Source organism: Lampris incognitus, chromosome 12 (genome assembly GCF_029633865.1).
Source record: "Lampris incognitus isolate fLamInc1 chromosome 12, fLamInc1.hap2, whole genome shotgun sequence".
Taxonomy (NCBI): domain Eukaryota; kingdom Metazoa; phylum Chordata; class Actinopteri; order Lampriformes; family Lampridae; genus Lampris; species Lampris incognitus.
The window spans coordinates 11,364,777-11,386,643 of record NC_079222.1 but is presented as its reverse complement, the minus strand read 5'-3'; the positions used below and the strand labels follow the sequence as shown (position 1 = coordinate 11,386,643).

The window sequence follows — 21,867 nt, the reverse complement described above, 5'->3', positions numbered from 1 at the left end:
CTCTCTCTCTCTCTCTCTCTCTCTCTCTCTCTCTCTCTCTCGCTCTCTCCTTAAAACCACCTACACACACATGCATACAGATGTTGTGATGTTGTCTGTCCTCTGGCTTTCTCCATAGTCTGTGCACACCCTGATTGCAGACTTCAAAGACCCCCACTCATCCAAATACAAAGCAGCCCACGTCTTTTTCACTGACTGTGAGTATACCTGAGAGGGCCGCAGAGGCCGGGCACCGGCCGTCTCAACCGCTTATGCAACAACATCACCGCAAAACAGGAACACCACGTCTTTGTGTCTTTTTATTTCTGTACATTTGTTTTCGCTGGGACCTTTTTCCTCGTTGTCTAATTTTGCTGCCATTTATTTTCATCCACTATAATTTTCTCATTCCGTTATGTTTGGCTTGTTATCCTGTTTCTGTGCCATTTACTTGTACCTTTGGATGTGGATGGTTTCATAATAGCAGCTTGTTATTTCTGTTTGATTTGAACCCTCTGTGGTTTTGTCTATCTCTTTCTATGTTGTGTCACTTTTTATGTCAATAACTTAACCTTCGTTGTCAGAAATGGATTTGGTCATTTAAAGCTGCTATGAAGACTTTTTCGCTGATTATTGATCAGTCTCAATTTAATGAACGCAATTTAATATGACCAAATAAATTCAATGTTATTAATATTAAAATTCATAATAATAAATGATAATCGTTATTAATATTATGATCTAATATTAACAATTAGCATGATAATACTTTAATATTTAATATAATGATTTAATAATTAATATAATATTTAATATTTTATTCAATATGATAATTTAATATAATGGACTGAGACCAACATAGAGAAGATTAGAAACTGCTTTATACTGAATCCTAATGGTTGTCTCCAGGTCAGATTCCCCACAAGACCTGACGAAACCATCCACGGCACAAACATGAGATGCGACTGGAGACACATTACTTTATTCCTATATTTCTTATTAGCAGCTGTTTTTCTGAAGCGCTGCTACATCCTCCACTCTCCTCGTCAACACAAATGCACACTAGCAGAGGGTGACTGTTGGCGACAACAGGCGATGCTTACTATGCGAAAGGAAACCACACTTCTGTGAAACACTACCGCTTGTGTCTACAAGGGGCGCGCAAAGTCGCTAGAAATCCAAAACTTCTTGTTGCAGCTTCAAGAGAGTTCATTTGCAGGGATAAAAGGATTATCCCTCCCTCCATCTCCGTGTGAATAGCTCTTAAATGAATGAGTTTTAGAAATAATCTTGTGAAGGAAGAATACGTTGTAGACATTCTGACAATGTTGGTTGTGTGCAGCCGTGGCCGTGTTATTAATATGTGAAAACTGGTCCGGATTCGTCACGCCTGGCACGATTTTGCAGAAATAACGTGGATGCGGTTAAAACTCTGTGAAACAGACGGAACTGATAGGCGGGTCAGAAACGCCTGTTGAAAGGTCAGCCGGTGGCCCAGCGGAGCTACACGGTTAAAACCACGATGCTGATGCAACTGTGTGTTTATCTTGGCTTGAGGTGTGGTTGTGTCTCTCCTCCAGCCTGCCCCGACCCTCTTTTCAACGAGCTGGTGAAGAGCCGCGCTTCAAAAACCATCAAGACTCTGACGGAGATCAACATCGCCTTTCTGCCCTACGAGTCTCAGGTGAGCGTGCAGAAGCGAGAAGGAGACGAAGGAAACATCCGCACGTGTTTCTGTAGGTGGTCAGATGCTAGCTAGGTGGTTGGCTCCTTGGTTACTGATATCATATTTGAACTATTCTTTTTATTTGGTGGGGGGGGGGTTCCCCAATTACACCACTCTTCCGAGCCGTCCCGGTCTCTGCTCCACCCCCTCTGCCGATCCGGGGAGGGCTGCAGACTACCACATGCCTCCTCCCATACATGTGGAGTCGCCAGCCGCTTCTTTTCACCTGACAGTGACGTGTTTCGCCAGGGGGGACGTAGCGCGTGGGAGGATCACTTCCCTCCAGTTCCGCCTCCCCCCTGAACGGGCGCCCCGACCGACCAGAGGAGGCGCTAGCGCAGCGACCAGGACACATACTCACATCCGGCTTCCCACCCGCAGACACGGCCAGTTGTGTCTGTAGGGACGCCGGCGATCCCCGTGTTGGTAGGCAGCAGAATAGGCTACGCTACCCGGATGCTCCTATATCCGACCTTTTCTGATTGTTCGGTTGAAATGGGAACATTCAGAGAGAGTCATTTTCTTTCTCAGGTGTTGCTGCTCAGGTTGTGTCCCGTGTGTACTTGCAGAGTGTTGATTTATTTTCAAATCATTCACTTCTGCTTTACTATTGTGACGTGCGTGGATGAGTAGACACGTTGGTCCTTGGCTAACGGGTCGGACCCTTTAGTCGACTGGTTAACGTTGTCGCTTGCGGTGTGGGAGACACGGGTTCGCGTCCCGGATGTGGCGGTTCCCGGACTGCCCCCCTGAATTCGCTACATTGGTGTCAGAAGCGGGATGGTGAGACCGTGAGGTCATCGGAAGCGCGTGCGCCCAGAGGCGTGAGGGGGTTGATATGGCGCTTCCCGAAGGAGGGGGGTAGTGTAACGTGCATGGATAAGTAGACACGTTGGTTCTTGGCTAACGGGTCGGACCCTTTAGTCGACTGGTTAACGTTGTCGCTTGCGGTGTGAGAAACACGGGTTCGTGTCCCGGTTGTGGCGGCTCCCGGACTGCCCCCTAAATTCGCTACACTACTTTAGCTTTCTCTTTTCATCGCCCCTGCCTTTCTCTGCCTGTCTCCACTCCTCCCAATGGAGATGCGATGAAATCTGTTCACTTTGTTTCTGTTGGTCACCGTCAGTAAAATGTATTGGATTGGAGGGGGCAGCGGGCTGTCCAGAAACACACAATCCCAGAAGGAGTCAGTGGAAGACCGGTTGGGACTGGGTAGTAAGACATAGGAGAAGGACACAGGAGCACTTGGTAAAGAGACGTAAATCAGAGTAAACACAGAAATTACATGGACAGTGTGTCCAGAGATGACATCAGTATCTGTGCAAACATGCATGCAGACACCCACCTACCTACCTACCTACCCCTCACACGCACACTTGCCCACACACACACACACACACACACACACACACACACACACACACACACACACACACACACACACACACACACACACACACACACACACAGGTCGTCATAGTCCCAGGGCCCTGGCAGACTTGGCACAATGCTAGTGACTCACCAGTAACCATGTTTACTGGCGGATGGTTCCAGAAAGACTCATATCTCCATCCCTCCCTATGGTAACTTACCATTACACCCTTCCTCCCCTTCCTCCCCTTCCTCCCCTTCATCCACTCATCCTAACCTTTTCTCCTTTACTCCCACTGTGTCTTGGTTACTCTTGCTCTCTCTGTCCCTCTGCCCTCTTTCCCTTCCTCACATCGTTTCATGATTTTCACCTCCCTCCATAACCTTCTCCCTGCATTAACTCTCTCTCTCTCTCTCTCTCTCTCTCTCTCTCTCTCTCTCTCTCTCTCTCTCTCTCTCTCTCTCTCTCTCTCTCTCTCTCTCTCTCTCTCTCTCTCTCTCTCTCTCTCTCTCTCTCTCCCTCTCTCTCTCTCTCTCGCTCGCTGGCTCGCTCGCGTTCTTCGTTGTTATAGTCATTTATGTTCACCTTCCCCCCTGTCCTCATGCTTTACGTCCTTAACCTTTGTCTCTCCGCCTACCCTTTATTACCACCTCTCCTCCATCTTTCTCCCCTTCTCTTTCTCCCTCTTCTATCTCCCATCCTTTCTCCCTCTGCCTATCTCTCGCTTGCCCTTACTGGCTGAGGATGCTTCCTTGCCTACAATGTCTTGCTTCCTCCTGTCAGCAATGATTAATTCAGCATCAGGGGTTTCTGCTGCAGGGAGAACGCTGCCTCGTGAGCCCGCCCCCCTGAAAAGCCCAGACCCTTCCCTCATTGGATGAGTCAGGATCCACCCAGCACACACTGGACAATTGGAGCAGGCCTAGCCTAGGACCCATCTGCCAAGCAAAAGGAAGATCATGTGACGATGGACAGATGGGGTGGGAGGCTATGTGAGGCGGGAAAGGAGGAGCAGAGACAAGGAGAAGAGTGACATGGAGAGGAGAATAGTAAACAGAGGAGATGTGGTGGGGAAGGGAAGGTGAATGAGGAGGGCAGAATAGGATGGATTTGGGTGGAGAAAGCAAAAACAGGTTTGCCTCAAAGACAGCCTTGCAGAGCAACTGGCGACGAGAATAAAGGTGAAATCGAGAGAGCAAAACACATCACAGCCAGTGTGTGTTTGTGTTTGTGCATGTGTGTATGTCTGTCTCCACGCATGCAAGAGGAGTCTGGACAATGGAGGAAAGGTGGAGCAAGGACAGATTATAAAAAAGGAGACAGGAAGGACAACGGAGGTAGAACGGGAAAGACTGATAGTGAGGGGAGGAGAACAGATCTCCTATGCATCCTGGAAATCCTGACAGTTTATATACTAGCTTTCCAGTGATGGAAAAGACCTTCGACATTTATAAAATGGAAATATTATTGAAGTAACAGAACATTTTCAAAGTTAGCTTGCTAAATTGTATTGTTACTTACTGAGACTGCATATTTTTAGTGTACTTTGTAGCTGAAATTGGATATTTTGTATTGTATTGTTTGCACAGTTAGTTTGCACATCTGTGTTTGTTTGGGGGTGTTGTTAATAATAATAATAATAATAATAATACATTTTACTTGTGGGCGCCTTCCAGAACACAGTAAAAAGCAAGCAGCACTGTATCAGACAGCATAAAATCAAAACAAAGCAGGGTAGACAATAGAAAGTTAACTTTCTGTTGTCTTACGGGTCAAAAGGCCCATAACAGTGGTTAACAGCAGAGAAGAGAGTCTAAATGATAATTTTTCAACCTGGAATTTGGTGACTTTTCCTAGAGTGACCCCAACACTAGAACAGGTGAACATTGTTTTTGTTCATATTTCCATGAAAGCTGTACACCACTAGGGCACTAAGATCGTCTTCGGGTCATTTGGGTCATGTCTGACCCTATAATAACGAGCGGTGTCCACTGATTAAATGCAGTCTTTCTGCACGGTGAAGAGAGAAACCCCAGATAGTCACAAAGTTTGGGATGAATGACAGGTTGTTTCTTCGTGCAAAATAGATTTGGGGTTTAAAATTAAATTTGGGGTTTAAATTAAATTGGATTTAAATTAAATAATTAAATTTGGGGTTTAAAATTAAGCTGAATGTAACTCTCACCTCATCCTCCTGGATGCTGAAGGGTGGCACTGGAGTGGGAGTTGCCACAGTTCTGCACATCGCCCTTGTTCTTGAAAATCGGTACCAGTATGCTTCTTCTCCACTCCTCAGGCATCCTCTCACTTTCCAAGATTTTGTTAAACAATCTCGTTAAAAGCCCCACTGCCATCTCTCCTAAACATCTCCATGCCTCCACAGGTATGTCATCAGGACCAACTGCCTTTCCACTCTTCATCCTCTTCATAGCTGCCCTCACTTCCTCCTTGCTAATCCACTGAACTTCCTGATTCACTACCCCTACATCATCCAACCTTCTCTCTCTCTCATTTTCTTCATTCATCAGCCCCTCAAAGTATTCCTTCCACCTTCTTAGCACACTCTCCTCGCTTGTCAGCACATTTCCATCTCTATCCTTGATCGCCCTAACTTTCTGCACATCCTTTGCAGCTTGGTCCCTCTGTCTAGCCAATCGGTACAAGTCCTTTTCTCCTTCCTTAGTGTCTAACCTGTCATACAACTCACCATACGCCTTTGCCTTTGCCTTTGCCACCTCTCTCTTTGCTTTACGCTGCATCTCCTTGTACTCCTATCTATACTTTCTTCATCTCTCTAACTATCCCACCTCTTCTTTGCCAATCTCTTCCTCTGTATACTTTGCTGTACTTCGTCATTCCACCACCAAGTCTCCTTGTCTTCCTTCCTCTGTCCTGATGACACACCAAGTACCTTCCTAGCTGTCTCCCTCGCTATTTCTGCAGTGGTTGCCCAGCCATCCGGCAACTCTTCACTACCACCCAGTGCCTGTCTTAACTCCTCCCTGAACTCCACACAACAGTCTTCCTCCTTCAGCTTCCACCATTTGATCTTTGGCTCTGCCTTCACTCTCTTCCTCTTCTTGGTCTCCAAAGTCATCCTACAGACCACCATCCGATGCTGCCTAGCTACATTCTCCCCCGTCACCATCTTGCAGTCTCCAATCCCTTTTAGATGGTGCCTTCTATGTGATATAGTCCACCTGTGTGCACTTTCCTCCACTCTTATACGTCACCCTGTGTTCCTCCCTCTTTTTGAAATATGTATTCACCACAGCCATTTCCATCCTTTTCGCAAAATCCACCACCATCTGTCCTTCCACATTTCTCTCCTTGACACCATACCTACCCATCACGTCCTCATCACCTCTGTTCCCTTCACCAATATGTCCATTGAAGTCCGCTCCAATCACCACTCTCTCCTCCTTGGGTACCCTCTCCACCACGTCATCCAACTCACTCCAGAATTCTTCTCTTCCATCTCACACCCAACTTGTGGGGCATATGCGCTGACAACATTCATCATCACACCTTCGATTTCCAGCTTCATACTCATCACTCTGTCTGACACTCTCGTCACATCGAACACACTCTTGACATACTCTTCCTTCAGGATTACCCCTACCCCATTTCTCCTCCCATTCGCACCATAGTAGAAGAGTTTGAACCCACCTCCGATGCTCCTGGCCTTACTCCCCTTCCACCTGGTCTCTTGCACACACAGTATGCCTACCTTCCATCCCTCCATCATATCAGCCAGCTCTCTCCCTTTACCAGTCATAGTGCCAACATTCAAAGTTCCGACTCTCACCTCCACACTCCTACCCTTCCTCCTCTCCTGCTGCCTCTGGACATGCCTTCCCCCTCTCCTTCACGCTGCTGGCCAACAGTACCGGTAGCGTTGTTGGTAACCCGGGCCTCGACCAATCCGGTATGGAAATCTTATTTATGATCCACATATTTGATTTGGCAAAGATTTTACGCCGGATGCCCTTCCTGACGCAACCCTCCCCATTTATCCGGGCTTGGGACCAGCACTAAGAATGCACTGGCTTGTGCATCCTCAGTGGCTGGGGTTTGTGTTTGCTTTTTTTTTTTCAAACCTAACATAAAACTCGTTTAATTTATCTGGGAGGTTATGGTCATTATCTGGAGGGGAGCAGGAGCGTTTTTTTTTTGTAATCTGTCATTTCCTTAAGATTTTTCCATATATATCTGGAGTGACTGGAAGAGAATTATTGTTCTGTGGACTTTGCTTTTCTTATTGCAGCACGCAACCTATACGTGGGTGCTCTGAACTGATCCCTGTTTCCGTTTTTGTATGCCCAGTTCTTTTCTTGGTGTAGGAGGTGTAATTCTTTGGAGAAGCAGGGTTTTTTTTTTATTGCCATGCAATGTCACTGTTTTGGTAGGGATGCACATTTCCTCACAGAACTGGATGCATGACGTCACTGTGTCAGTGAGTTCATTGAGGGAGTCGCCACAGCTGCGCTAAATATATTCCAATTAGTGCGTTCAAAGCTCCTTTGAAGCATTTCAATGGCATCCGCGGACCGGGACCTGACAGATTCGGGTGTTTTCTTGATGGATTTAAGCTTTTGTCTGTATTTCGGGATGAGGAGTAACAGCGTGGTCAGATTTCCCCAGTGGAGCCCTCGAAAATGCACGGTAAGCGTTCAAAATGGATGTGTAGCAGTGACGCAATGTTTTGTTTTCTCTGCTGTGGCAAGTGACTTGTTGCTTATAGTTCGGGACCGGAGGGGCAGACAGGTTCGTACGGTTGAAATCACCCCGCACGGTGGCGGACGTGTCAGGGTTGGGGGGTTTCAACAGAGAAAATGTGTTGGCATTAGCTTGTGGTGGGATGTAAACACCGACTATTACAGCTGAAGGTAATACGGTCTGCGTTTGAAACTGATGTAACCGGTTATTTTCTTGCCCGGTGCGGGATTCGACACGCGGTGTGTTGCACCATAAGGCGACATCACTAACCGCTCGGCTAAAGGATCAGACCCGCTTGCTAGGGGCTAACGTGCCTTATTAGTAGGTTACACTGATGAATTCGGGATCATAGCGGCAGTAGCGATGAAGGATTGTTGAGTTGTTACACCAGCGCTGATTGACCATGAGACAAACACCCCCCCACCACCACCACCCTTTGACTTGTCAGATAGTTTGACTGATCTATCGGCTCTGAAGGTAGTGAAGCCGGGGGGGGGGGTTACCGCGGGTTACCGCTTGATCAGGGACCAACTGGTCCAGCCATGCCTCGGTAAAGCAGAAAGCTGCGCAGTCTCTGTAGTCTCTATCGGTTTGCGTTAAAGACAAAAGTTCATCCACTTTATTTTTGAGGGGTCGCATGTTGGATAGGATCGATGCCGGGAGTGGGAGCCGGTAGGGCCGCCACCTGAACCCGGAGAGCGCCCCTGTTCTTCGCCTAGCTGTATTTGCCCAGGGTGGCGAGCCAGCGTTGTTTACAGCCGCTATATCCTCTAGAATGATGGTAGAAATGTCGGCAGATAGTCCCGAACCGCCAAATGTAGTCCTCCTGGTGTACATCAAGTCCTCACGGCGGTGTTTCCATAGACGTGGCGCTTTTCTGACATGAACCATAGACAAGGGTGCAAGACACAGCAGCAGGGCAGGAACCGGGGCAAGCCTCACGGCGGCCATCTTGGATTTCCCTAGCTATTACTATTGTAACGTGCATGGATAAGAAGACACGCCTGCCGCTGGCTGGCGGGTCCGATCCTTTAGTCTAGCGGTTAGCGATGTCTCCTGCGGTGCGGGCGGTACGGGTTCGCTTCCCGGCCGCGGCAGTTCTTGTGGTTGCCTTGTGCCCCGAATTCGCTGCAATATCAACTGTAAAATGCAAATTTAGGAAATTGCAGTAATTCCAGGGTAAATAGATCTGTTCTCTTTTGTCTTACTGTTATAGAGAACAACTGAAAATCACATCAGACAGCTGAGGTCTGCTGCTTGGAAGCTATGGGTACTGTTGTGTGTCAGTGATATTTTCAGTGTCTCTAAAAAGGATGTCTGGGTGGATGGAGGGTCCTGGACTCTTGAGGTAGTGTGTGTGTGTGTGTGCATGCGAGCACACATGCTTTTACTACTTTTGTCAGGACCAATTGGAGGTTTTACCAACACTAATAAGAACATTTGCATAGTGAGAACGTTTTGGCTGTTCCTCACGTCTTCACTGGTCTATTTTAGGGTTAGGTCTTGGGTTTAAGTTTAGAGTTGGGACTAGGTTAAGGTTAGGGCAATGGTTAGGTTAACCATGTAGTGCTAATGGTTAGTGTGGGATAAATGTAGTGTAATGAGGGGTCCTCATAAACACTGAAGCCTGTCTTGTGTGTGTGTGTGTGTGTGTGTGTGTGTGTGTGTGTGTGTGTGTGTGTGTGTGTGTGTGTGTGTGTGTGTGTGTGTGTGTGTGTGTGTGTGTGTGTGTGTGTTTGCAGGTGTACTCTCTGGACAACCCAGATGCCTTCCAGAGTTTCTACAGCCCCCATAAGACCCAGCTGAAGAACCCAGTGATGGAGAGGCTCGCTGAGCAGCTGGCCACTTTGTGTGCCACCCTGAAGGAGTACCCTGCTGTCAGATACCGAGGGTGAGCCACGGGTCTTTACCTACGATTCAGTATTAGGTTCAGACTGGCTAAGCAAAACCCATCTCTGCATTGGAGACTGAAGCGGTTTTGTTATTTTGGGTTTTTTTTGTTGACAAATATGGTGTTTAATCAACCTATGCAACTGCATGTTGAACATCTTGTTGGTTAGCACACCCATCTATTTAAGTCAATCAATCAATCAATCAAGTTGCTTTTTTTTTAAGTCTGATGTAATGTTTGTTCTAGCGCCTAAGCTTTTTTGCTTCGTCTTTCTGTATTTTTACTCGCATACAGTGGTGGAGACACCAGGGCCTCATCTATCAGTCCTTACTATGGGCAAGTGGCTTGATTGATAAATAGCGATTTGGAGTATAGCATCTTCCAGACCCTAGAGTCACATAATATACGTTTTTAGCCATGAAGCCATGTCTCATCCCTATCTTGCCCCTTCACTGGTGGTACAGGGCGCTCACAATGGAGGAGATAGCAAGTGGTGAATCTTACTCAATTAATCATCTTTGTCTTCAGTAGGGAAAACTGGTTAGTGAAATCAGCTGGTTTAGTCCTTGGATGGTGCAAATGTATGTCTAGTACTTGTACTTTCTGGACCTGGTGTGTAAACAGCACGGTTTACTTACTTATCATTCTTTCTGTCTATCTACTTAATTGAATTTCAATCTCTGTTATCTTCTGTGCCTCTCTCTCTCTCTCTCTCTCTCTCTCTGGCTCTCTCTCTCTGGCTCTCTCTCTCTCTCTCTCTCTCTCGCTCTCTCTCTCTCTCTCTCTGGCTCTCTCTCTCTCTTATTGCCAGGGAGTACAAGGATAATGCCACCCTTGCCCAACTGGTGCAGGACAAACTGGATGCCTACAAGGCAGATGACCCCACCATGGGAGAGGTGAGATGTGGAGAATGTACCGATGTATTTATTTATTTATATAAATATTTGCATCACGGCTTACTTGTCATATTTTTTTATTCGGTGTAAGAGGGATGGCATCCTCAGAGATGCTTTCTCTCTATTTCTGACGTGGAGTGCGGGTTCAGCCCGATCCATCTGTTCCGTTAGAGGTGGTTGTTCTGGCTCTGGGAGACCATGTGGGACACGCCAACCTGTCCTATGCTTCCAGGATGAACAGAGGTGTGGTTGTTTTCCTGAGAGAGGAGCATTTTGTGGCTGAGTTAATAGCGAGCGGCATCTCTCTGAATGGCGCCTGTCTGCAGGTTTCCCCCGCTTGCCGTGCCTTCCACCCGAATCACCGTCTCCTGTGTTCCCCCATTTATTCCCAATGTATAAGGTGTTGGAGCGGGAGCTGCAGTGGTTCGGGAAACTGGCAAGCAGTTTTAGGACTGTGAGGTTAGGCTGTACGAACGATAAGCTGAAACGTGTCCAATCTCTCCGGAGTCAGGTGTTCATGTTTCTGAATTGTCCATTACCAACGCTGGAGGTTTCCTTCAGCGTGAAACATGGGGAGGAACATTACATGGTGTTTGCTTGCACAGGCAGCATGAAATGCTTTGAGTGTGGGGATGTGGGGCACAAACAGATCACTTGTCCTCACAGGCTGGCCGAGGGACGCCCCCAGGCGGGGGCCATGCCAGCCAAGGCGTAGACTACCACCGGTACTCCGCTGGATGAGGAGCCAGCGGATGCCGCTGCTCCGCGGGGGAGCGACGGCCAGCCGACTGAGCACGAGGCAGGAGAGGGATACAGCGGGCAGGCAAACAGTCAGGCAGGGGAACAGCGAGCTCATTCAGGCAGTGAGAGTGTAATTGATGACAGCTCAGCTGTCTCGAGTATCACAAAAGAAGAAAGGAAAGCTTCAGAGGAAGCACCGGCAACAGGAGAAAGCAACAGGGAAGAGCTAGACGTTGAACCAGACCAAAGTCAGACTGGTGATGCAAAGGTGAGAGAGGGAGAGTCGTGTCTTATGGAGAGTTTTGCTGATGAGGATAAGGTGGAGGAAATAGAGTATAACACTGATTCTGACTGTATCTCTGTTACAGACTCGTAGTCGCACAGTGAGATCTGTACACACTAGAGGAAATGAATGGTTTCCTAGATGAAATCTTTGGAAAATCTGTGGAAGTATCTTGAGTATTTTCCAGATACAGGGCATTTTATTAAAAGCATGGTGACTTTGCAGAAAGTAGTTGGTGTTGATTTGCTAGATGGGGAAAAAGTCTCGATTTGAAAAAAAACACACAATTCTCAGGACAATGGCTAAGACTAATAAAGGAAAAGGTTTAAAAAGGTTAAAGATTGCATAAGTAAGGTCATGAGTGTATGCACTGGGTGATCTTCCTCGTACCGTTTCCTCTACCTGTTTATTTCATCTCTCTCCGTCTTTTATGCACAAGGTAAGAGTCAGCTCTTTGAATATTCATGGTAGGAGGATTGACAAAAGAGGGCAATCATTTCATAAATGATCACACAGAAAAGATTAGACAGTTTTTTTCTTTTCTTTTTTTTTCTTTTAAGGAAACACAGCTACAAAGACATTGAGTTAGACTAGGGTTTGTGGTGGAAGGGCCAGTATTTTCTGTCTTATGGGACTAATTTCTCTGCTGGTGTTATGCTCCCCATCCATTTTCCATTTTCTCTGGAGCTTGATGTTGATATCATCTCTACCACAGAAATAGTGACAGGCAGGGCTTTAGTAGTCAAATACAGGACCTATCTTTCTGTTTCATTAATATTTATGCTCCAAATCGGGGCTCAGACAGGCTGGACATCTTTCAGAAAATAAAGGTTTTCTTAAAACAGTGTGATCAAAGTAAATGTGTAGTGATGAGGGGTGATTGGAATTGTACTACAAATTTTACATTAGAGAGGACAGGAGAGGAACCTCACTTACAGTCATCCACCGCTTTATCAAAGGTGATTTCAGAGTCAGGTGTGGTACATGTATGATGGGTTAAACATCCCCAGGTTAGGCAGTATACATGGGTCAAGGTGCTAGATGGGAATGTGAGTGCAGCCAGGCTGGATAAGGTTTACATATCACATAGGCTTAGCAACAGGTTATTGAACAGTCACATTCACCCAATAGGTTTCATCGACCATCACTTAGTCACTTTTGACTTTCACATCTCACCAACCACTAAATTCAGCTCATACTGGCACTTTAATGTTAAGCTGCTTCAGGACAGTGATTTCTGTCAGAAATGTGAGACGTTTTAGGGAATCTGGAGAGAAAAGAAGAGGGATTTTGAGTCCCTGAGTCAGTGGTGGGAAGTGGGCAAGGCACATATATGAGTTTTATGTCAACAGTATACAAGTCTTTCCACAGTGAGAGCCAAGAGTCATTCAGGATTTAGAAAAAGAAATCAAGGATTTGGAAAACATTCTATTCACTCACAACAGCGCCGATAGTCACAGGCTTCAACAAAAGAAACAGGAATTAGGTTCATTTTTACATGAAAGAGTTAAAGGGGCTTTGGTCAGGTCAAGGTTCACCAGCATGAGAGACATGGATGCTCCCACCTCCTTCTTCTTTAACTTGAGGAAGTCCACCTCTCAGACCAAATAAATGGTCTTTCGCCACCTCCCCGATGGTACAATGACGACTGACCTGGTTGAGATGAGACAACATGCGGTAGAGTTCTACAGTGCCCTCTTCAGGATGGAGCACTGTAACAGTGAGTGTGTGGACGAGCTGCTGCAGGAGCTTCCTCAGGTGAGCTCCAAGGATAGAGCCGTACTGGATGCCAACATCTCCCTGGGGGAGCTCAGTGCTGCTGTGGGTCAGATGGCTTCTGGTCGAGCTCCTGGACTGGACGGACTGCCTGCAGACTTTAAGTACTTCTTGAAGTGTTTGGGAGCCGACCTGTGGGAGGTGCTGCAGGAGTGTTCTCAGACACGCCTGTTACTGGCATCCTGTCGACATGCAGTTCTTCCACTTTTACCCAACAAAGGAGCTTTGGCTTTACTGAAGAACTGGAGACCAGTGGCTTTGTTATGCACAGACTGCAAACTTCATTCAAAAGTTCTTGCCAATAGGCTTAAAAACTTTCAGAGACCAGTCATACATTGTACCAGAAAGCTCCATTATGGACAATATTTTCCTCCTGAGAGATTTATTTGACATTTGTAAACTGAGCAATTTTGATGTTGGAATTGTATCATTAGATCAAGAGAAAGCATTTGATATGGTTGAACATGGTTTTCCTTTTTCCACTTTAAGAGCTTTTGGTTTTGGAGATGGTTTTGTGTCACTGCCAAGTTTGCTGTATAAGGAAGTTTCTGTTTGGTGAAAGTGGGTGGTGGGCTGAACAGTCTAGTACAGGTTCAGAGAGGCATAGACAGGGATGTCCTATTGCTGGACAGCTGTACTCTTCAGCTATTGAGCCCCGTCTGAATAGATTAAGATCCAGGCTATCGGGACTCATGCTACCAGGGTTGCTTCAGCGCCCCTCACTGGTGGTGTCAGCTTATGCTGATGACATTATTGTGTTTGTCAGAAACCAGAGAGATGTGGGGTTCCTTGGTTGTAGTTTAGACATGTATGAAAAAGCATCATCAGCAAAAGTGAACTGGGAAAAAAGTGAAGCTCTGCTGGTTTTGCAATTGGCAGACAAGAACAGGCCAAAGTTACCAGGAAACCTCAGATGGGGAAGGCAGGGCATGAAAATGTTGGGTGTTTTCTAGGAACAGAGGAGTTTCAGAGGAAGGACTGGGAGGGTGCTATGGAGAGAGTGTGGGCCAGACTGTCTAAATCGAAATGGCTGCTACCTCAGCTTTCATACAAGGGAAGAGACTTGATCATCAATAACTCGGTTGCCTTGACCCTTTGGCACAAATTGATAGTCTTACCTCCGCCAAGGGGCCCGACTGAAGGAATTCAAAGGGCAGTCTTCTGTTCAGGGCAGCACTGGCTGAGATTAGTGATACTGTATCTGCTGGTGCAGGAGGGAGGGCATGGCCTGGTAGACATTGAATCACAGATCACAGCCTGACAGCTTGGAGACTGCTTTAGAGCTTTGGCCTGCCATGGACAGATCCTGCCGGTTTCTGCTAAGGAGGGCTGGACGCCTAGGATATGACAAGCACTTGTTCCTGCTTCGGCCACAGTCCATGGATTTAACTAGTCTGACACCTTTTTACCAGTCTGTCTTACAGGCATGGCAGGTTTTAACATTCCATCGGGAAGCTATGATGACACCAGGGATGTAGCTCTTTGAGGAGTCCTTGTTTGGAAACAGTTTCATCACCTCTCAGGTTTTGTCTTCTGTTAGCTTGAGATCCAAATTGAGAGAGGCTGGCTCTGTTAAGCTGGGTCATCTCATGAAGACATCCATCACCCATCTAGCTGAACTGCTCAACATCAGATCCAAGAGACTGCTGCTCAGGCTGGTGGAGGAGGTCTATGCTTCCCTGCCAGAAGCCCTCAGAGTATTTGCTGAAGAACGTACTCTATCTGACCAATGGGATGATGTATATGAGTATGTCTTTCCTTCCCTGGCTGTCTCTTCTGCTCTGGGACAGTGACAAGATAAGGAGGACATCCTGGTGTCTCTAAAGACCCTAGAGTTGGAAAACTTTGAGACTCTATGGAAAAAACAGCCTATTGTATCAGTGTGAAGGTTTCAAACATATGCTCCCTGGCAGTGGTGAAGGTGTCGAGGTGGACAGAGTTTATTTGGTGTGGAATCATCCCCAAGGGGCTGTTGGCAGTCCCTGTTCAAACCTCCCGTTAACAAATGGACAGGTGACCTCCAGTGGAGGATTGTACATGGAGCAACAGCTACAAACAGGTATCTGGTGCACCTCAATCCTGGCACAGGGGACGGCTGTCCTTTCAGCTTGCAGACAGAAACAATATATCATCTGTTTATTCAGTGTTCCAGACTGGTCAGGCTATTCAGCCTACTACAGACATGGATTCAGGGCTTAGGAGAAAAAAAATCTTTTTGTCTTTTTATCTATGGGCCACACTACTCTGTAAAGAAAAAATCTGTGTACACGTTAATGAATTTCATTTCAGGACTGGCCAAATTAGCAATCTGGAAAATAAAGAAAAACCATGTGAGGGGCAAGGGGTCATAAGACTTGGTTCTGATGCTGACCGGGCTGCTGGCACCTCAGCTCAGAGTGGAGTTTGAGTTTCACAGATTGACAAAAAAGACATTCAACAAAATCTCGCTCTCTCTCTCTCTCTCTCTCTCTCTCTCTCTCTCTCTCTCTCTCTCTCTCTCTCTCTCTCTCTCTCTCTCTCTCTCTCTCTCTCTCTCTCTCTCTCTCTCTCTCTCTCTCTCTCTCTCTCTCTCTCTAGGGTCCAGATAAGGCCCGTTCCCAGCTGATCATCCTGGACAGGGCTTTTGACCCTGTGTCCCCTGTCCTCCATGAGTTGACTTTCCAAGCTATGGGCTATGACCTGCTCCCCATTGAAAATGATGTCTACAAGTATGTGTCTGAGTCTGTCCTCTGTTTCCAGTTACTTACATGGGCCCAAAAATTGATAAGAATGCGGCTGCGTATTAGAGGCATTTTGCATGTCTTACCAAAGAAAAAAAATGTGTTATTAGATTTGGGTTAAGGACTCAATCTGGAGTCATATTATGGTTTAGGTCAGTGGTAAGTCTGCAGTAGTGAAGGTTTAATGCAGACTGTTTAACGTTTTTACCATTATCTGTCCTGCAATACTCTCAGTAGGTTTAAAGATATGGCAAAGAGCTTATTTATTGATTTTCTTTTTATTATTATTATTATTCCCTGTACGTACCACAAATATGGGCTCCTTGACCCGTTATGCATGTCTCAAGATCACAAATCAATTAAATGGATTTTTTTAATACAACAGTGGAGCAGCCAGTCTTATTCTGACTGTTTATCATTACTCTTACAAATAATTTCACAGATTTCCATTCGATTTCCCGCCCACTCCAGTATAAAGATAAAGTATTGCGCTTGCATATGAGGTAGCTCAGTGTGCTTTTTTCTGTTTTATGTACCACAATATTTATTAACGCTGTATATATTTACAGTTTATGTATTGACATAGAGAAAATAGATATACATATGTAGATCAGTGGCGGCTGATGCTAAAATTGTTTGGGGGGGGGGTCGGAATTTACACCTTGGTGCAGCACACCTGACAGCTGCTTAAATGTCCACACAGTCACAGAGTTATTAAAAAGGACAGTGTAGCCTATAGATGTTATCAGGGTTCATAAACAGTAGATGATTGACAGTTGAGACGAGGCATCGTGGTGGGTGTGAACATGATTGACAGCCACGAGAATTGTCCAATCACATTAGCTCAAAAAACATTAAATCAGAATCAGAGTAAAACAATACCAATTCGCTGCCAATAAAGGTGGGAGTGTCTGGGGCGCACAGAACTGCACCCCATGGATAAGAAACCAATTAGACCGCAGCCTCAGATCACCTGCTCGCCAAAGGTTTGAGGGCTTACATAAGGTATCGTTTGGCTAGCGCCCCTCACCCAGGAAGTATATGTATTCAGACAGAAATCAACCAAATACCATCTGGAACCAGTATTTAATGGCTGCTGACAGGCGCTCACAGACTGAAAAACACTTTTACTCCATAATTATTTGCATTATACAATTAAATTATATTTAACATGTTTTAAAAAAGCGCTATAAAAAGTGCAACTTGATTGACTGATTGATTGATTGAAGTAGATTTTCATCTCTTGATATTTGAAGGGGGCGGCGCCCCAGCGCCCTGTGCTGGCCAGCTGCCACTGATATAGAGTGATTGTCAAAGTTTTTTCCCTAGTACCTTACTATAAGTAATACGATCCTGAGTATACATAATACTGACTGCAAAAAGACGCTGGAAGTGAGATATCTCTGCATGACACATTAGGACAAGACTTATTTTGAGGTTGTCGACGTTGTGAAATTCAGCCAATCTAATGAACGAGTCAGAATGAGAGAGGCACAACGTCAGCTAAACCGTAAGCACACTCCTCTTAGACAGTAGCGGATACTTGCATCATTGATATGCCAGGGGAGTCAGTGATAGATGCACAAACATTATGGAAACAGGAGACAATACAAGCACAGGGTGTTAAATATTAGATGTGGAAAGATGAACACTGAAGTGCAGCATGGAGTTGCTGGGACAGAAGGTCTCCCACAATCTGAGTATCTCGGCCTGTCACCGTTCACGTCCGTTTGTCTCTCTCTTCCTATCTGATTGTCTCTGTTTCTCTTTGTTTGGGTCTTGTTGCCCCCGAGCTGTCACGTGTTGCATGTCACCATTTTTCTGCTTTTGCGTCTTTGAAATGTTTATCTCTCATCATGCTGTTGGAGGTTTTTCTGTTTGATTACGTATTCATTCTCTCTCTCTCTCTCTCTCTCTCTCTCTCTCTCTCTCTCTCTCTCACTCTCTCTCTCTCTCTCTCTCTCTCTCTCTCTCTCTCTCTCTCTCTTCCCCCCCCCCCATCCTTTAGGTACGAGACAAGTGGCATGGGCGACTCCCGTGAGAAGGAGGTCCTCCTGCATGAGGATGATGACCTCTGGGTTGGCCTCAGACACAAACACATAGCGGAGGTGTCCCAGTGAGTGATTTAGGGCTGTAAATAGATAAAACCCACTTCACGCCAGTCATACATTTTCTCTGTAGTCCTACAGAGCAGCTGTGGAACTTCATAAACCTAATTAATTAGGAGTTCGTTTGAATGCAGTCTCACCTTTCTGGCTCCTTTGTCGATAAGCTGTTGATAAGAAGCCCTGATTGACCTCTCTATAGAAGTCACTGAAGTTAGGGCGCCCGAGTGGTGTACCGGTCTACTCCGTTGCCTACCAACACGGGTACCGCTGGTTCGAATCCCCGTGTTACCTCCGGCTTGGTCGGGCGTCCCTACAGACACCACTGACCGTGTCTGCGGGTGGAAAGCCGGATGTGGGTATGTGTCCTGGTTGCTGCACTAGCGCCTCCTCTGTTTGGGGGGGAGGGGGAACTGGGGGGAATAGCGTGATCCTCCCACGCGCTACGTCCCCCTGGTGAAACTCCTCACTGTCGGGTGAAAAGAGGCGGCTGGCGACTCCACATGTATCGGAGGAGGCATGTGGTAGTCTGCAGCCCTCCCCGGATCAGCAGAGGGGGTGGAGCAGCGACCGGGGCGGCTCGGAAGAGTGGGGTAATTGGTCAAGTACAATTGGAAAAAAAAAAAGAAGTCACTGAAGTTATTGCCTAATGTCTGTACCACTTGATGTTTGCAAGGATTTTCTCAATTGTTGTGAGCTGAGAAGAAGCCTGAAGGTGCACGAGAACACAATAATGGAAACGTCCCACCTTTCTCAACAGTCTAACTTGATTTTTTTTTTATTTTCAATGACAACGGTGGTATGATGATGGCCAAGAGACACAACAGCGACAGTGTTGTACTATATGTTTAGTCTTACATGGCCCTTCTTGCTCGAAACTGAAGAGCCTTTTGATGAAGGCTGTTGAATAAGGGACTGATAGTCAGTAGGGCCCTGCCACGTATTGCCTGATAATGCTCCTGTGTTTTGCTCCATAAGGGAGGTGACTCGCCAGCTGAAGGAGTTCTCCTCCAGCAAGAGGATGAACACTGGCGAGAAGGTATGGACAAAGGGATGTCTAATAGAAACAAAGTCTGGATATATAAATAATCTACTGAATCATGCATGAACAATGGCAGACCGTCGGCAGGGGCGTGACCTGCTCGATGCATTGTCACATATTTTTGTTGTTATGTTTCACCACCCGGTTTGCTTCTCAGACACTTTTCAAGTTTGATTATAGTTTTTTGTTTATGTATTTTTTGAAGGAAAAATTAATAAATAGATTTACCTGGGTAAGGTGTATGAAAGTTTCCAAATAAGCGTTGGAAATCTGAGAACATGTCAGTGCAAACAAGCAAAGGCTGCAAATTCAGTTCAAGTGTCCGTCAAATGAATATACAGAGAACATGTCTCGTTATTTTACATATCAGTTGTGCAAAAAAAAACCCAAAAAACAAAAAAATCCTAAAATCATTCATTATCTCTCAAATATGGAGTGTTTATAATGTTTGTTTTTTTTATACATAATTGTGCATACACTATTGAAATCCAACAATAGTTTTATTTAAATTTTTTGACTATTTTTGTCATTTTGCCGTTGGCCAATTTTAAAGGCTGTGTGTCACTATTTTCAAACATGTTCATATTCTTGCATTAATATAAGGAAGGACAAAACATCCAGACTTGACATGAATCATTTCTTGCTGTCATAATTAGACCTGGTGTTATCAACGATTTTGTCAGCAGTGTGTTGTGTATGGTTGTGACTTGGTTTTTGTTTTTTCAGACCACAATGAGAGATCTTTCCCAGATGCTGAAGAAGATGCCCCAGTACCAAAAGGAGCTCAGCAAGGTGTGTGTGTGTGTGTGTATGTGTGTGTGTGTGTGTGTGTGTGTGTGTACAGCGTATTAGAGCATATGGTTGTACATTGCTGTATTTATACCTACCTATTGTTATTCTCTTTTAGTACTCCACTCATCTGCAGCTTGCTGAGGATTGTATGAAGCATTACCAGGGAACAGTGGACAAGCTGTGCCGTGTGGAACAGGTAAGCATTAGAATAGAATAGAATAGAATAGAATAGAATAGAATAGAATAGAATAGAGTTATGTCCAGTCTGGCCTGGGAACACCTTGGGATCCCCCAGGAGGAGCTGGAGGGCGTTGCTGAGGAGAGGGACGTCCGGAGTGCCCTGCTTAGCTTGCTGCCACCACGACCCGACCCTGGAGAGGCAGCTCATGATGAGATGAGGTTCAATGAGATGAGAATAGAATATTTGGGATAATTACTTGAACCGGAGGATTTCTTTTTATTTCATTTATACGAATACTTCTGCTTCCGGTGTGGGAAGATGGTGGCGCAAACTCACATTTGCAGCAGCCTCACCCAGTGCCGGCGTGGGAAGATGGTGGTATGAACTTACGTTTGCGGCAGCCTCACCCAGTGCCGTCCATGCAGTGTCTTTGTCCGTGTCTGCGTCTGTGTTTGTGTTTGTGTCTTCGTCTGACGGCTGGGAGAGCTGGCGCTGGATCAGCTAGGGGAGCTTGGTCTGCTGTGTCCTGCATGGGCCCGGGGACCGCGGCCCTGCCCGGAGCTGTGCCCAAAGAGGAAACACCGAGGGCGGTCTGACAGGACATGGAAGCGGGGCAGGCTAAGCTAACTGCTAGCCCATGCAGACTGGCAGTTCCGATAACACCGAGGGCGGTCTGACAGGACATGGAAGCGGGGCAGGCTAAGCTAACTGCTAGCCCATGCAGACTGGCAGTTCCGATAACACCGAGGGCGGTCTGGCGGCGGCCTCGCCTGGCATTGGCTGTGTTTTTGGTGTTGTTGTGTGTAGTGCGGGGAGGTGTGTCGAGGGTGTCTGGCTGGGAGAGTTGGCATTGGATCAGATGGGGGAGCCTGGTCTGTCACGTCCGGTGGGGCCCAGGGACCACGTCTCTGCCTGGAGCTGTGCCCGAATAGGAAACACTGAGGGTGGTCTGACAGGATGCGGAAGCGGGGCAGGCTAAGCTAACTGCTAGCCCATGTAGACCGGCAGTTCTGACAGTCATCCTGGCTGGTGTTTGCTCTCTTGGACAGTGAATTTTGTTTTGTTTTTGTTTTTGTTTTATTTTTGGTTTTTTTGGATATGTTGGATATATGTGTTTTTTGTAGTTTTTTAGTTTTTGTAGTTTTTGTAGTTTTTTTTGTTTTTTTTTTTAGTTTGGATATATGTGTTCTTGTAGGTTTTAGATATGTGTTTTTGTCTGTGTTGCACTGCTCTGGGCTGGGAGAAATTATATTTCTTTTCATTTCATGTGCGCAAGTACATGAAATGAAAAGAGAAATAATTGTTCCTGATTCGTGATTCCTGAATTCACAGAGAGGATAACTTTTTGAATTTATGTGTACACAACCTCAACTTAACTACCTCAGTGGTCTTTGTTAGAGTCAGCGTGTTTTTAAAACCAATGGAAATTTAGATTTTAGGGTTTTAAATGCCATACGTGTGTTTGTGTGAGAGCTGAATATGTGCGCTTCCCCCTGTGGTAGGATCTGGCTATGGGCACAGATGCCGAGGGAGAGAAGATCAAGGATCCCATGAGGGCTATTGTGCCCATCCTGCTGGATGCCAATGTCAGCACATATGACAAGATCCGTATCATCCTGCTCTACATTTTCCTCAAGAACGGTA

At 46.1% G+C, this 21,867-nt stretch overlaps 1 protein-coding gene across 1 annotated transcript in view; it reads left to right on the top strand.

Annotated features, from left to right (window-relative positions):
• The window catches only part of stxbp1a (syntaxin binding protein 1a), a 52,735-nt gene that overhangs the window by 15,976 nt on the left and 14,892 nt on the right, over positions 1 to 21,867 (top strand). Inside the window, exons 5-14 of the mRNA XM_056290263.1 lie at positions 119 to 197; positions 1,560 to 1,663; positions 9,539 to 9,687; positions 10,499 to 10,583; positions 15,961 to 16,091; positions 18,112 to 18,219; positions 19,187 to 19,247; positions 19,977 to 20,042; positions 20,158 to 20,238; positions 21,726 to 21,864. Of these exons, the coding sequence (XP_056146238.1) occupies positions 119 to 197; positions 1,560 to 1,663; positions 9,539 to 9,687; positions 10,499 to 10,583; positions 15,961 to 16,091; positions 18,112 to 18,219; positions 19,187 to 19,247; positions 19,977 to 20,042; positions 20,158 to 20,238; positions 21,726 to 21,864 (1,003 nt within the window). The remainder of the gene's footprint in view (positions 1 to 118; positions 198 to 1,559; positions 1,664 to 9,538; positions 9,688 to 10,498; positions 10,584 to 15,960; positions 16,092 to 18,111; positions 18,220 to 19,186; positions 19,248 to 19,976; positions 20,043 to 20,157; positions 20,239 to 21,725; positions 21,865 to 21,867) is intronic.